The 16,805-nt window shown below is 42.6% G+C and overlaps 1 protein-coding gene across 1 annotated transcript in view; it reads right to left on the reverse strand.

Annotated features, from left to right (window-relative positions):
* Positions 1 to 16,805, reverse strand: part of LOC137320918 (solute carrier organic anion transporter family member 4C1-like) — a 143,991-nt gene that overhangs the window by 22,333 nt on the left and 104,853 nt on the right. The window contains exons 7-8 of the mRNA XM_067982908.1: positions 14,719 to 14,863; positions 5,458 to 5,653 (exon numbers count right to left, since the gene is read on the reverse strand). Of these exons, the coding sequence (XP_067839009.1) occupies positions 5,458 to 5,653; positions 14,719 to 14,863 (341 nt within the window). The remainder of the gene's footprint in view (positions 1 to 5,457; positions 5,654 to 14,718; positions 14,864 to 16,805) is intronic.

Raw genomic sequence — 16,805 nt, forward strand, 5'->3', positions numbered from 1 at the left:
CAGTGATGCTCTCTGATCTGCAGCCTATTTGTGGGCTGCTAGTTGATTAAAGCTATAATCAACTTCTCCTGGGCAAGAAAATGCCACAATAGAAGCATAGAAAAACATATTGGGATCATACAGAGATTGGGGAACAGGGAAACCGAGATTGGGGGACAGAGACAGACAAAACAAAGAAACTGAGATTGGGGGACAAAGACAGATGGAACAAAGAAACAGGTCAAGGGATAGAGATAGCTAGATATTGGGGCTATAGAGAAAGAGAGAGAGTGATTGAGGGAACAAAGGAACTTACATTGGGAGACAGATAAATACAGAGTTTGGGGATACAAACAGAGAAAGAGATTGGGGGAACAAAGATTGGGTATGGTTCTTCATGAATACTTTGCGTCTGTCTTCAGAAAAGAGAGGAACGATGCAGACACTGTAGTTAAGGGGGAGGAGTGTGAAGTATTTGATGGGATAAACATAGTGAGAGAGGAAATATTAGGGGGATTAGCATCTTTGAAAGTAGATAAATCGCCAGGTCCGGATGAAATGTATCCCAGGCTGTTAAGAGAGGCAAGGGAGGAAATAGTGGAGGCGCTGACCAACATTTTCCAATCCTCCTTCGCTACAGGCATGGTGCCAGAGGATTGGAGGACTGCTAACATTGTACCGTTGTTTAAAAAGGGAGAAAGGAATAGACAGTGTAATTACAAGCCAGTCAGCCTAATCTCGGTAGTGGGCAAATTATTGGAAAAAATTCTGAGGGACGGTATTAATCGTCATTTAGAAAGGCACAGATTAATCAAGGACAGTCAGCATGAATTTGTTAAGGGAAGATCGTGTCTGACTAACTTAATTGAATTTCTTGAGGAGGTAAGGCAAAAAATGGCACAGATCCTGGCGAATGGGAAAGATACAAAGATCAACAAAGGGTCACAAAACAGATAGTAAGGGCTACAAAAAGAGAGTATGAAAAGAAACTCGCAAGGGATATCAAAACCAATACGAAGAACTTTTATAGTTATATTAGGAAAAGGAGGGTGGTCAGGAGCAGTGTTGGCCCCTTAAAAACTGAAAGTGGGGATATTGTCATTGACAATGGGGAAATGGCGGACATGTTGAACAATTACTTTGCGTCAGTATTTACAGTCGAAAAAGAGGATAGCATGCCGGAAATCCCAAGAAAACTAATATTGAATCGGGGACAGGGACTCGATAAAATTAACATAGGTAAAGCAACAGTAATGAAGAAAATAATAGCACTAAAGAGTGACAAATCCCCAGGACCAGATGGTTTCCATCCCAGGGTTTTAAAGGAAATAGGTGAGCACATTGCGGATGCCCTAACTATAATCTTTCAAAGTTCTCTGGATTCAGGAACTGTCCCTCTAGATTGGAAAATTGCACATGTCACTCCGCTTTTTAAGAAAGGAGAGAGAGGGAAACCGGGGAATCATAGACCAGTTAGCCTAACATCTGTTGTGGGGAAAATGCTGGAGTCTATAATTAAGGATAGGGTGACTGAACACCTCGAGAATTTTCAGTTAATCAGAGAGAGCCAGCATGGATTTGTGAAAGGTAGGTCATGCCTGACAAACCTGATTGAATTTTTTGAAGAGGTGACTAAAGTAGTGGACAGGGGAATGTCAATGGATGTTATTTATATGGACTTCCAGAAGGCATTTGATAAGGTCCCACATAAGAGACTGTTAGCTAAGATAGAAGCCCATGGAATCGAGGGAAAAGTACAGACTTGGTTAGGAAGTTGGCTGAGCGAATGGCGACAGAGAGTAGGGATAATGGGAAGGTACTCACATTGGCAGGATGTGACTAGTGGAGTCCCGCAGGGATTTGTCTTGGGGCCTCAATTATTCACAATATTTATTAACGACTTCGATGAAGGCATAGAAAGTCTCATATCTAAGTTTGCCGATGACACAAAGAAGATTGGTGGCATTGTAAGCAGTGTAGATGAAAACATAAAATCAAAGCCTTGGTGAGTTGCTGCAGTGCATCCTGTGGATGGTGCACACTGCAGCCACTGTGCGCCGGTGGTGAAGGGAATGAATGTTTAGGGTGATGGATGGGGTGCCAATCAAGCAGGCTGCTTTGTCCTGGATGGTGTCGAGCTTCTTGAGTGTTGTTGGAGCTGCACTCATCCAGGCAAGCGGAGAGTATTCCATCACACTCCTGACTTGTGCCTTGTCGATGGTGGAAAGGCTTTGGGGGGTCAGGAGGTGAGTCACTCGCCACAGAATACCCAGCCTCTGACCTGCTCTTGTAGCCACAATATTGATGTGGCTGGTCCAGTTTGCATTTGTCTTTTACCAAGGAAGAAGATGCTGCCAAAGTCACAGTAAAAGTGGGGGTAGATGAGATACAGGATGGGCTAAAAATTGATAAAGAGGAGGTACTAGAAAGGCTGGCTGTACTTAAAGTCGAAAAGTCACCCGGTCTGGATGGGATGCATCCTAGGTTGCTGAGGGAAGTAAGAGTGGAAATTGCGGAGGTACTGGTCATAATCTTCCAATCATCCTTAGATACGGGGGTGATGCCAGAGGTCTGGAGAATTGCAAATGTTACACCCTCGTTCAAAAAAGGTGTAAGGATAAACCCAGCAACTACACGCCTGTCAGTTTAACCTCAGTGGTGGGGAAACTTTTAGAAATGATAATCCAGGACAAAATTAATAGTCACTTGGACAAATGTGGATTAATAAAGGAAAGCCAGCACGGATTTGTTAAAAACAAATCGTGTTTAACTAACTTGATTAAGTTGTTTGATGAGGTAACAGAGAGGTTTGATGAGGGCAATGAGGTTGATGTGTATATGGACTTCCAAAAGACGTTCGATAAAGTGCCAAATAATAGGCTTGTCGGCAAAATTGAAGCCCATGAGCAAAAGGGGCAGTGGCAGCATGTACACGAAATTTGCTAAGTAACAGGAAACAGAGAGTAATGGTGAACGGTTGTTTTTCGGGCTGGAGGAAGGTGTACAGTGGTGTTCCCCAGGGGTCGGTACTAGGACCACTGCTTTTCTTGATATATATTAATGACTTGGACTTGGGTGTACAGGGCACAATTTCAAAATTTGCAGATGACACTAAACTTGGAATTGTAGTAAACAGTGAAGAAGATACTGATAGACTTCAAGAGGACATAGACAGGCTGGTGGAATGGGCGGACACGTGGCAGATGAAATTTAACGCAGAGAAGTACGAAGTGATACATTTTATTAGGAAGAACAAGCAGCGGCAATATAAACTAAATGGTATAATTCTAAAGGAGGTGCAGGAACAGAGAGACCTGGGGATATAAGTGCACAAATCGTTGAAGGTGGCAGGGCAGGTTGAGAAAGATATTAATAAAGCATACGGTATCCTGGGCTTTATAAATAGAGGCATAGAGTACAAAAGCAAGGAAGTTATGTTGAACCTTTATAAAACACTGATTCGGCTACAACTGGAGTATTGTGTCCAATTCTGGGCACCGCACTTTAGGAAAGATGTGAAGACCTTAGAGAGGGTGCAGAAAAGATATACTCGAATGATTCCAGGAATGAAGGACCTCAGCTACGTGGATAGACTGGAGAAGCTGGGTTGTTCTCCTTGAAGCAGAGAAGATTGAGAGGAGATTTGATAGAGGTATTCAAAATCATGAGGGGTCTAGACAGAGTAGGGAGAGAGAAACTGTTCCCATAGGCAGAAGGGTCAAGAACCAGAGGACACAGATTTAAGGTGATTGGCAGAAGAACCAAAGGCGACATGAGGAAAAACTTTTTTACGCAGCGAGTGGTTATGATCTGGAATGCACTGCCGGGGTGGTGGAGGTAGATTCAATCGTGGCTTTCAAAAAGGAATTGGATAAGTACTTGAAGGGAAAAAATTTGCACGGCTACAGGGCCAGGGCAGGGGAGTGGGACTAGCTGGATTGCTCTTGCAGAGAGCCGGCACAGGCTTGATGGGCCGAATGGCCTCCTTTTGTACTGTAACCATTGTAGAGGGGAATTGAGTAGAAATTTTTTCACCCAGAGGGCGGTGGGGTCGGGAACCCACTGCCCGAAAGAGTGGTAGATGCAGAAACCCTTATCACATTTAAAAAGTACTTGGATGTGCACTTGAAGTGCCGCAACCTACAAGGCTACGGACCAAGAGGTCCAGCACAGACACGAAGGGCTGAATGGCCTCCTTCTATCCCGTAAACTTCTATGATGATTCTATGATCAATGAAACAGAAACTCAGGGCACAGTGACACAGAGAGATGGGGTCAGATAGGGAGATTGTGGGCAGAGAAAGAGGCCTCGAAACTCGTTGGAAGCATGCCCATTTTTCGGGTGCTTAACAGTCGCCTAAGCCTCTAAAATGGCGGAAGCACATGCTCATTACACTGAAGTGCGCTGAATACCATATTGGTATAGGAAAAAAATGGCATCCAGTGCCTGCGCCTGAAACAGGTGGTAGGCCTTTGCATATGCAAATGAGGGGGCTAAAGCCTGTTGAGGCCCCCTGTGCAAAATTGGGTTGCCGTGAACGTAGCCGACACTGGACCCAAAATTTGAAGTCTCTTCACTGGCATGCTGTCTGGAGACGCTCAGTAGGTGTTCGCAGCTCGCCCGTCTCATTTAAATGGAGCCTAAGGCTCAATATCAGGTGTGCCTCGGGCCTACAAGTTCAAGCGCAAGAACAGAATCAAAAGAGATTATCGCACAAAAAAAGTGAGACATTCATCAGACAAACACAGTGAGACATTGTAGTGAGACAATTAAATCAATAGAGAAAAGATCAGGGCACAGATGGAAAGGCTGCAGGGGCCACACATTCAGTCTAGGAAGACACTGCAATCAAGAATTGAAAATATCAGGGAGACACATATACATAAATGCAGAAATTATGTAAAGAGACATATAACACAGACAGAGAAACCAGGGCACAATGACACAGAAATCCATGGACTCTCAGACAAAGATCAAGTCACAGACAGCAACATGAAAGGAAAGAGAGGCCGCAATTGAGGGAAAGACACAAACATCAGGAGACATTCACACATCAGAAAAGATATTTTTAGACAAAACACACTCCCAAAACACACAAATCTTCGATGGCAAAGAGACACAGACACAGTGCTCACAACACAATGAGGAATGCACAAACATCACACCAGAGGACTCACTATGAGCAAAGTCATAGAAGATCCAGTATTTTATCCAAAATCTTACCTGTGCGTGCCCTGATTCAATTTTCACCCCACTCTCCAACTTTGCATCACCTGAACATTATACTTAGTTTTGACTATCTGTGTGCAAGACCACGGAGGGTCAACTAGTTAAATTATTTATACGAAGTGGTGTAAATATTGAACAGCCCCACATGTTGCAACAGAAATTTACACCTTGTGATAATCACACAGGTGATATTTAAAGTATTCAGGACAGCAATGTGACAAAATGAATGTAATTTAACATTTACTTACCAATTATAGCCCTGGTTGACTCCAGCAAATGGTGGATTTGAACATTTACCAAAAATGAAGACTGAGCAGAAAAGCAGTGATACTACGCATGTAGCTGCGGCCATTTTAATCATATTTTGACATTGGAGCTTCAACTTGGAAATGATGATCCCACCAACAATTTGACCAACAACAGCTCCAGGGATAAGTACTGCTCCTTTAAAGTAAAGATTAGAACCAATTATATCAATGTTATGTTACATGATTCACTGAAGATTTCTGTGTACTTTCTGGAGAGATGATGATATGCTGCCAGAAAGGAAGAGCTTTTAATACTATAGTGCCAGTCGTATAACTTTGTTTACAAAGCCACTCACAGTGCACAAGAAGGGGCTTGCTATTTATGACAAACAAAACCAAATAACGGGCAGTGAATTTAAAGGAGTGATATTTTTCATTTTTAAGCATTTTTGTGCCTAAACGTACATTGTGGTTTCTGACACCAGATAATGTGAGAAAGGATGAATACAAATAGTAAAATTTTGCATGCTCAATCCATACCCAGCTGGTCCTGTCAACCTCCAGTACAGTTACAGTGACTGATACATTAGTAAGCCAGTGATAAGGAATGTTTAGCTTGATAAGAACCATGTTGAATCTGTCACTGTCATGTGTACTACCAGGGGAATGGGCCAGACCGCAGGTGGCCAGGATCATACATTGAAAATTTAATTCAAAATCTTGGAAAATTAACAGGAATTATTATTGTTTTTAAAGTTTTATATATATTGTACATTCTCATAACATTACCAATGCACTACCACCTTGTGCATTATTTCATTACATTTATGGCTTTTTTTTTCATTTGAAGTATTTCAAGGTACAAGTGGTACAAACTGTACTTGACACTGAATTACTATTTTCCGATGTGAAGCACAGTCTGAGCAATCCAGTGAATGTATAAATGAGGATAGTTACCGATTTTTATTTTAATTTTGCTTGTTCTTTTTTTTCTACCTTTCTTTTTCATCTCTATGTTGCCTCCTCTCTACACCCATTCTCCTCCGTTGGTAAGGTTTAACCAACAGAGGGTTTCATGATAGCACCTATAGTATTCATGGACTGATAGACCATGAGCTTGAGTGGTGCAGGATATCCCCAGTTAGTTTTCCATCATGACAGGGGTAGGAATGGTGAAACACCCTACAGGGGACTCCTCATTGCTAATATCAGTTGAGACTCCTTGTTGAGTGCTCTCATATTATAGGTTTCCAGGTACCCAATGCTGCTTTTCACATGAAGATAGATTTAAAAAACTTAATTCAACAATTCATTATTTTAATAATATATTTTTGCCCTTTTAGTTTCTCCCACATCATTCTCCTGCCAAGAAATGGGCTGATTATTTATTCCTCTGCCCCTACCAATACTATTATGTACTTGACCACCAAGAAATGCCCTCTAATTACTATTTAATTTCACATAATTTTCCCATCTCCCCATCCCGCATACTCACTGAAATTGAGAACTCACACACGAGGAGCTGGAGTTGTAAAACTTGTCCTATCTCTTCACAATGCAAAACTTTACCATACACTCCTTGTAAGAAATACAATTTCTAGACCAAATCATAATCATGTATCCCATCCTGCAAAGCTTCAGACACTTGGCTAAAAGGCGAAGCACAAGCCTTCCGTCTGTGAGAATACAAAGGGAGCCAGCATTCCATAGGAAATGATATGCCTGACATCAGGCCATCAGGCAAAGTGGTTGGGAATATTGCAGAGACAATAGAAGTGTGAAACAGTCACATTGAAGGCCAATTGTCAGAAATAGATAACATGAAGTCCCAAGGCATAATCAAAGACTCAGGACCTCGACACAGACTATCCTGTTATGTTAATTGCAGGAGCTTTGTTCAGATATTCGACTCCTTTGATTGCCTTGACAACGGGCAGTTGGAAAGATTATCTGTAATCACCAGGTATTGTTCTCTGACTATATATGCGGTACCTTCCATGGAATCCCACACTCACCTGACGAAGGAGAAAGCCTCCGAAAGCTTGTGATTTTCAAATAAAACTGTTGGACTATAACCTGGTGTTGTAAGATTCCTTACAGATAACGATTGGCCTATACAGCATGAGACATCTTAAATGTCTGCATCCGAACAATCAAAATACACAGCAAGATAAGGGCATATCCCTCCCCCATAATAGAATTGACAAGTTAACACCATAGAATGGATACCCGAAAGATGTCTGGGACAGTGGGCACCCTGAGACGAAGGTGTCCGGGACAGATGACATCATGGACTAATGTTGTTAAGCTACCAGAAGCAACTATGCTTCAGAAAGATATATAAACTTAGGCACTGTCCCACTACAAGTTAGAAGCAGTTTCTCGGGACAGACAGTGGTCCATACACCCTATGAGCCAGGCCTGATCATCCTGAAATTTCCTAGAGACAGGCTGTACCATCCTTGTTTATTTGATATAACTGTATTAGAACGTTGTTATATAAATACTTGTTGAATGGTATAACCGCAATAGAACGTTGATCTTGTGTCTATAATAAAGCTTGCATGTTCAGTCACACTCGGGCCCAAATCATTGTGGAAGTTATTATTACGAAGGATTAACAACCCTTGGTGGCATTAATAATAGCATATTTCCAACACTCCTCCATTTGAGGCTATTTAGGAATTCTACTATCAAACATTATTGCCAATTCTTGAGAAATTAATAAACACTTTTTTGAGGTTGTAAATGCACCTTGTGATTTCTAACACCAGATAACGTAAATGTGAGAAAGGATGAACATAGTAGTAACATTTGGGGCATGATTTTAACTCGGAAAAATGGGTGGGTAGGGGGCAGGGGGGGGGGGGCGCGGTAAAAATTTTAAAAATCTAAAATTCACCCCAACCCGCCCATTTCCAGTATTAACAGAAGCGGGACGAGGGGCTGGCAACCAACCTGCTGTCAGGAGGCAGATCGGTCACCAAAAGCTTTCAAGGAGGCTGCGGGCCTCCATCTTAACAGATTTTTTGTGTTTAACCCCTGGGGACCGGGATTCCTGGGCCTTTTACTTCACGGCACATGACGGGAGGCAAGAAGGCCCGAAACAGCAGGTAAGTGCCTTTGTTCCACAGCTTGTGGGCCCAGAGGAGCAGGGGTGCTTCCCCCAGGCCCAACAAGCCTACCTGCAGCGACCAACCCCACGATCCCCGACCCCCCACACTCCACGATCTCCTACATCCCCCACGATCTCTGACCCCCACCACGATTTCCGACCCCCATGATGACCTCCAACCCTGACCCCCCAATAACTGATACCCCATGACCCCCAATGACTGATCCCACCGATGACTGACCTCCCCAATGACTGAGCCCTCCGATGATTGCCCCGATGACCACTGATGACTGAGCCTCCCGATGACCCCCAATGACTGACCCCTCCGATGACTGACCCCCCGATGACTGACCTCCCGATGACCACCGATGACTGAGCCCCCTGATGACTGACCTCCCGATGACTGACTCCCTGATGATCGCCGATGACCGAGCCCCCCCGATGACCCCCGGTGACTGACCCCCCCCCATTAACTGACCCTCCCAATGACCGAGCCCCCTGTTGACTGAACCTCCCTATGACCTCCGTGACTGACGCCCCCGCCGATGACTGAGCCCCCCCCGATGACTGAGCGCCCCCATCCAAGACTTACCTTCTCGTATCCTCTTCCTTCCTCTTCTCCCGTCCGACTGACGGCCAGTCTATCAATCAGGCTGGCCTGTCGGGCGGGAAACCATTTAAAAAAATAATTGTACTTCCGGGTTTCCCGTCAGGAATTCCACTCCCCCGACCCCTTTCTGGCTCCCCAATAAAATCTTGCCCCTTGTCTCTTCATTGCTGTGTTCGTTGCCCAGATGATTTCTCCGAATCATTATTCTGGCTGAATGGAAAAAGAATAATCCCTCCTCTCAACAAACCCATTAGATCAAATGTCCCTGACTCATCTACCTCAGATATAATCGCAAGGGACTGGGTATCTCAATGAGGTGGAAAAATGTCTCTTCAACTCAGGGGGATGGACTTGATACCAGCCTTTGGATGAAAAGACGTCGTTCATCTTATTCTACTGACTGTGAGAGTTTTGTCTGAAATTAATTTTGACAGTCTCAGTCCTGTTCTGGCAGAGACAAAACTGGCCACAAATCCATGCCATTTGAAAGTTTTGTTCAAAGTGGCCACATGGATGGCAGCTCTGGGAAATGGGAATATTCACACAGGTGCAGGAAAGAATGCTGTTCTGATGTTGGGGTAACACATTGTTAGGACTTGGCTGACGGCAGTTTTCCTCTTCATATGCTATAATTGCCTTCATACGGAGCCTGGAATTCAAAATGGGAAAGTGTTCCATTCCCTAGCATTTATGTCTCTTCCCTCGATGATCACAAAAAGAAAAAAAGTCATCAAAAAAAATACATTAATGAAAGAGGGAGGTAACCTCTCAGGTTGAGGGCGGTCTGAATTGAGTGAACCAAAGAGCATTCAATGATTCCGGACCATAACAGAGTACTTGACAGCAATGCTAAATAAAAAGCATTATTATTTTATAGAATGGTTTTAAATTTTAAATCTTGCAAATAGTTTTGAGTCCTGTTTAAAGCCAATGAAATGTGGAAGATTGTTTGGCGATGTGGTTTTCCATTTCTTCTCACGATAGCTACTATGCCAGAAGTGAAAGGAGCATGGGAACTGACACATTCTTTATCTGCCTTATTGCCTTAAAATATCTATTCTGACAACTATCAAAAGAACTCAGACCAGCTCTAAAATTCCTTAATACCTTAAATACACTTTGAGACAAGTTGATTTCCACACCTAGTTTAACTTGCTTGCTTTCCAGCTGATTCTCAAAAAGACTCACACGTCAAAGCAAAAAGTCATGTGTATTTGATTTGTTTTTGTTCCAGTGAGCAGTAACTTAATGCGGAAGGAAAATCTGGGCAGTGAAAGTGTACTTTTTCTCCAATGCATCTGCACCTTTCGCAGCAATCTTTTGATACAATGGCCTAGAAATTGGATCGCGTCTGAATCGAGGTGTGACTCCGGTGCAGCGCAGGATGCACACGCTTAAAGATGCCGGTGGCAGGACCACAGGAAATTGGTCCATTGGCCTCATTTGTTTATGACCAGTGAGCTGCAGGTGCCAGTCATGGCCTAAGAGGCAGCTCGCCAGTCCTGGGAGACAACAAGGTCGGCCGGCTCGGACACCTGTTGTCGTCGTATGGAGATTCTGGGACGGGAGGCAATTGGGAAGGGCTGAACAGTGGCTGGCAGCAGCCCGCGAATTTAATGTGGAGCCGGGAGGAGTACCCCTGCACTTCGTAGCTCCACAATAAGGTAAGTAAAAAAATTTATCTTTCCGGTGACAACCTCGAGTGGTCTGTTTAAGGACCACTGGTTTGGCTGGCAAGCACCTGAAAATACTGACCACAGCCTGCACTGAGCATGCAGCGGTCATGCACAATGCAATTTTGAAAAGGGTGTTTCAAACAGGGCGTTAGGCACCCTATTTACATATGCAAAGGGTCTAATACCTGTTTTAGGCACGTCCTGAGTGCCACATTGGACCCTTAAACTAAAAATGGGGGAAGGGGTCAGGTGAGGGGAAATTTAGAAATCCAAAGGGAAAAGACAAGGCAATAATAGAGCAGTGATTCGGATAAAGATAAGCAGAGTGTGACAGGAAGGGACGAAGAGCTTATCGGAAATAGTGCATCAACAAAAAAGGTCAATGCAGGGAATAATGGTAAAAAGTTAAAATTAAAGGCTTTTTATCTGAATGCACGAAGCATTCGTAACAAGACAGACAAGTTAATAGCACAAATAGAGATAAATGGGTTGAGAACTAAATATTCCAGGGTACTTGATGTTTCAGAAAGACAGGCATAATGGAAAAGGAGGGGGTGTAGCCCTGATAATAAAGGATGACAACATAAGGACAGTGGTGAGAAAGGATCTTGGCTCGCAAGATCAGGAAGTAGAATCACTATGGGTGGAAATAAGAAATAACAAGGGGCAGAAAACACTGGTGGGAGTAGTTTATAGGCACCCTAACAGCAGCTATAATGTTGGAAAGATATTAATCAAGAAATAATAGGAGCTTGTAACAAAGATAATGCAATAATCGCGGGGGACTTTAATCTTCATATAGACTGGGCAAATCAAATTGGCAAAGGTAGTTTGGAGGACAAGTTCATGGAATGTATTCGAGACAGTTTCCTAGAACAATATGTCGTGGAACCAACCAGGGAACAGGCTATTTTAGATCTTGTATTGTGTAATGAGACTGAGTTAATTAGCAATCTCATAGTAAAGGATCCTCTGGGGAAGAGTGATCATAATATGATAGAATTTCACATTGAGTTTGAAAGTGATATACTTAAGTCTGAAACTAGAGTCTTAAACCTAACTAAAGCCAATTACATAGGTATGAGGGGCAAGTTGGCTAAGGTAGATTGGGAAATTAAAAGGTATGACGGTAGATAAGCATGGCAGACATTTAAAAAAATATTTCCGAATTCTCAACAAATACACATTCTATCGAGAAACAAAAACTCCACGGGAAAAGCAATCCATCTGTGGCTAACTAAAGAAGTTAAGGATAGTATTAGATTAAAAGAAGAGGCTTATATTGTTGTGAAGAATAATAGTAAGCCTGAAGATTGGGAGAGTTTTAGAAACCAGCAAAAGATGACAAAAAAATTGATAAAAAAGGAAGAAAATAGAATATGAGAGTAAACTAGCAAGAAATAGAAAAACAGATTGTAAGAGCTTCGACAAGTATGTAAAAAGAGAGTAGCAAAAGTAAACATTGGTCCCTTAGAGGCTGAGACAGGAGAAGTTATAATGGGGAATAAGGAAATGGCAGAGACGTTAAACAAATATTTTGTATCTGTCTTCACAGTAGAAGTCACAAAAAGCATATAAAAAATAGTGGGGAACCAAGGGGCAAATGAGATTGAGGAACTTAAAACAATTAATATCAGTAGAGAAAAAGTACGAGACTAACTAATGGGACTAAAAGCCGACAAATCCCCTGGACCTGATGGCCTGCAGAGATAGTGGATGCATGGGTTATGATCTTCCAAAATTCCCTAGATTCTAGAACGGTCCCAACGGATTGGAAGGTAGCCTTCTTGATCACCTGCTGCACCTGCATAGTAACTTTTTGATTTTCTTGCACCAGTACCCCCAGATCCCTTTGTACTGCAGTACTTTCCAGTCTCTTGCCATCAAGAAAATAACTTGCTCTCTGGTTTTTCCTGCCAAAGTGCATAACCTCACATTTTCCAATATTGTATTTCATCTGCCAAATCTCCGCCCACTCACCCAGCCTGTCTATATCCCCCTGCAGGTTTTTTATGTCCTCCTCACTCTCTACTTTCCCTCCCATCTTTGTATCATCCGCAAACTTCGATATGTTGCACTCGGTCCCCTCCTCCAAATCGTTAATATAGATCGTAAAGAGTTGGGGACCCAGCACCAACCCCTGCGGAACACCACTGGCTACTGGTTGCCAGTCCGAGAATGAACCATTTATCCCAACTCTCTGCTTCCTGTTAGATAACCAATCCTCCACCCATGCCAGAATATTACCCCCAATCCAGTGATTCTTTATCTTGAGCAATAATCTTTTATGTGGCACCTTGTCGAATGCCTTCTGGAAGTCTAAATACACTACGTCCACTGGTTCCCCTTTATCCACCCTATACGTTATGTCCTCAAAGAACTCAAGCAAATTTGTCAGACACGACTTCCCCTTCGTAAAGCCATGCTGCTAAATGGGCACAGCGCGATCCAATTTCTAGGCCTGTGATTTTTCAGATCTGGTCAAACTGAAATGCCAGTCCCCATTGATGTTGATTGATATCACTCAGGGGAAGAGCCCTCCCCCTCATTAACTTACATCACTAGAACGGCTAAGGAGAAAAGGAGACTGAAAATGTCTGCTCTCTATGAGGCTGTTACAAAGACAGTGTTTTCTAACAAGTAACATATGTATTTATGACTATTTCACACAGAGATGGGGAGGGGTGTATATTTAACAGAAAGCACTCCCTCTACACTTTGCACCTGAAGAATGCTTATCCTTTGTAATGTTACTTGTGGCAATACAGTGTTGACTCCACTGTGTCGTGGTGGCTTGTCATAGAGGTCCATGGGTGCTTACTCAGATGCCTGCAGGGATTGCAATTTATGCTGCATTCTCTGCTGTCATTTCATTTTGCTCTGATGGAAAATAACTGACAGATATTTTGATGGGACAGCTCTTTTCAATCAGAAGAAAACTGAGAGGCAGTACAGAGGGCAGTGGAAATTTTTTAAATACGAATTAGCTAAAGGTAGGCTCTCTGTTAACTGTAATTATACAGAAGAACTACTGTGGGACCACGTTCCAAGGTGATCTCATTAAGGTCAAAAATTTGGAGGTTGAGTTGATTTTGGCTATACTGTTTCCTTTTGGGGGCCAGATGGGAAAAATTGAGGCATGAAACCTCTTAACAGGAAGGAAAATTATTGCTCTTAGCAATTGGTTATGGAGCTGGGGAGTCTCTTACAGGAAGTGAAGCAAATATGTAAAATCTGTACTTTACTTATGAAACATTTACCCAGTTTGTGTTCTTAAAGCGCATGATCATCCCATGGTGAGGCGGAGGGAGGGGGCGGAGGGGTGGGGGTTCAGGTAAATAATTAAAGTAAAGGTTGGGAAGGAAAGATTGAATTAAGAGAAAGAGAAAAAGCGACACTGAAAGGAAAAGTAAGAATTTTTAAAATTTTAATTTTGACATTTTTGATATCTCCAACAACAATTCACTAACTGAAGGAATGAGACTCCACACTTTTAATTATTCACTTTCTGGGCTAGATAGGTAGATTGGCAGTCATTTCAATTATCCCATTGTTCAAAGGGTACTTACGCTGTTAACTACCAGACTTAATTTTCTGTGGCGAGTTTAATGGGCAATTAACGTGCAAATGCAGCAACTTCATGCAAATCGTCCAGCAACTTGGCAATTCACAGGGTATCTCTTCCTCACCACAAGTTGCTGACCTATTTGCACATTAATAACAGCATGCATCGCTCACACGCCATTATTTTTTCAGCATATTCTGGGCCAATATCTCTTTAAATCAATCATACCAGGTCAGTTTTTAAAAAATGAATTATTGAAGTATTATCTCTTAAGGAAGTTAATTAAATTGCTTACCTCCCAAGATTGCTGCCAGGCTAGCACTTTGGCCAAACTGATTTTCAATGAATTTAGGCATAAATGTCACAAAGCCGGTGACGACTAGTGCTTCAGCGCAGCTTGCTACTGTTAACAACATGAAAACAATGTTCTTCAACATCATCTATAAGAAAAGATATGTTTAACAATTAGTGAGCAAAGGCCTCTGATGGCTCAGTAGGTTTGTATAATTCCCAGTGTAGGACTGAACTATAGAGATAAGATCCCAGGTTCAACCCCTGGTACTTGCTGCGTTAGCTCCTAACTTCAGCTACAAGAGATGCCACAATTGGCTTCAGCATTCTTGGCTAGAGAGAGGGAAAAAATCAGCCTGAGTTCCCAATCCTGATTGATAACCTGATTGTGATATCCTGCTGGACAATGTGCTGTATGGAGTTCAGGCAAGGATAAAATTGGGCTCAGCTACGATTCTCCCATGATTGAATAGCCAACCAAAACTCACTATCTGGGCTCACACATGAACAATGGTCACTTGGATCCGGTACTGAAAGGCAGCTGATGGCTGTGGAACTGTATCCCAGCACAGGCCAAGACTTTTAAGAGAAGAGGCGGGAAAGTTGGTAGAAGGGTGAAGAAATACAAAATTAAACACAAAGTGACTGGCACCAAAAACAAAATACTGGTTCCAATCACAACATTTCCTGCAGTGATGTTTACCTTGTTACAAAGTAAAGTGTGTTCTTTGCCCTGTGTAATTGCAATCATGGTATTAGTGAAAGAACCCTTGAACAGTTAAGTTTTTTTACCCTTAATGGGAGGATTCTGTCACTACTCGCATCACTATTTCCTGTTCTGATACTGTGTATCCGATATGGTTGATGAAATCCACTCAAGCAATATGATACAGTTTGCTTAAATCACTGAAAAGTTATTCAGGTGTGCTGCATGCATTCCCACTTTTTGTTTTTTTAATTCATCGGGACTTGCGGATAGACTGCCTGTGACCTCCTCCTGCATTATGCAATACAGAGTTACTATGGATTTCCATCTTATTTCCATATTAAACTGCTGAAGATGCTATTTTTGTGCCTCTGCCTAAAGGAACAAGAAAATCTAAAACTCCAGTTCTGACAAATGGTCTCCACCTGATATGTTAGCCTGTTTTTTACTTTCAAATGGACCTGCTGTCTATTTCTGACATTTTCTGTTTTATTTTTCATTTACCTGTTAAATGAAAGGAGGCAAAAATTTCAGCTTTTTCCAGCGCGACCGCATCCCGACTCCAATGCGCCCACTTGGGCATGGGCGCATTTTGATGCGCGCGCACAGCCGAAACCCGGAAGTCACATCCCCAATTACTGGCAGGCTGATCATTAACAGGGCAATTTACCTACTTGAGATACTTGAGGTATTTTTTAATTGATTCTGAAGCAGAAACAAATTTTACTTCACCTGCACGGGTTTCCCATGACTTCTGAATCTCACTAGTGAAACGGAGGCGAGATTCATGCAGAAGTTGATTTGGCCCTTTAAGCCTGTGATTGACACTTCGCAATAAAAGCTCAGGCATTGCAGCTGCCCTCACCTCTCACAGGTTCTCATAATAAAAGTGTCAAAATAAAGACATTAAGATACTCAGACTGTATTCTGATGAAAGATCATCGACCTGAAACGCGAACTCTGTTTCTTTCTCCACAGAAGCTGCCTGACTTGCTGAGTATTTTTCTGTTTTTATTTCAGATTCCCAGCATCTGCAATATTCTGCTTTTGAGATACTCAGACCGCCTGGCACAACCACCACCAACCTCCGCCCCCACCACCACTTCACGCAAACACCCATTTCACATCCGCCCAATGGGTATCATCATCTATTGGCATTCATCATGAAGCAAATGAAAGGGCGATTTAACACTCGGGACGCAAAAATGGCCAAGACGTGGAAGTGGTGATAATTAATAAATTTCACTGTGCCAATATAAAAAAAAGGAGACTTCACAATATAACATTTCTTCAAACACCCCTGTGAGGGCTGCTCCAAAGAATGCTCCACCTGCACCTGTGCGGGGGGGAAACTTGGCCATCGGGAGAGAAGGCAACATTTTGGG

Source organism: Heptranchias perlo, chromosome 4 (genome assembly GCF_035084215.1).
Source record: "Heptranchias perlo isolate sHepPer1 chromosome 4, sHepPer1.hap1, whole genome shotgun sequence".
NCBI lineage: Eukaryota > Metazoa > Chordata > Chondrichthyes > Hexanchiformes > Hexanchidae > Heptranchias > Heptranchias perlo.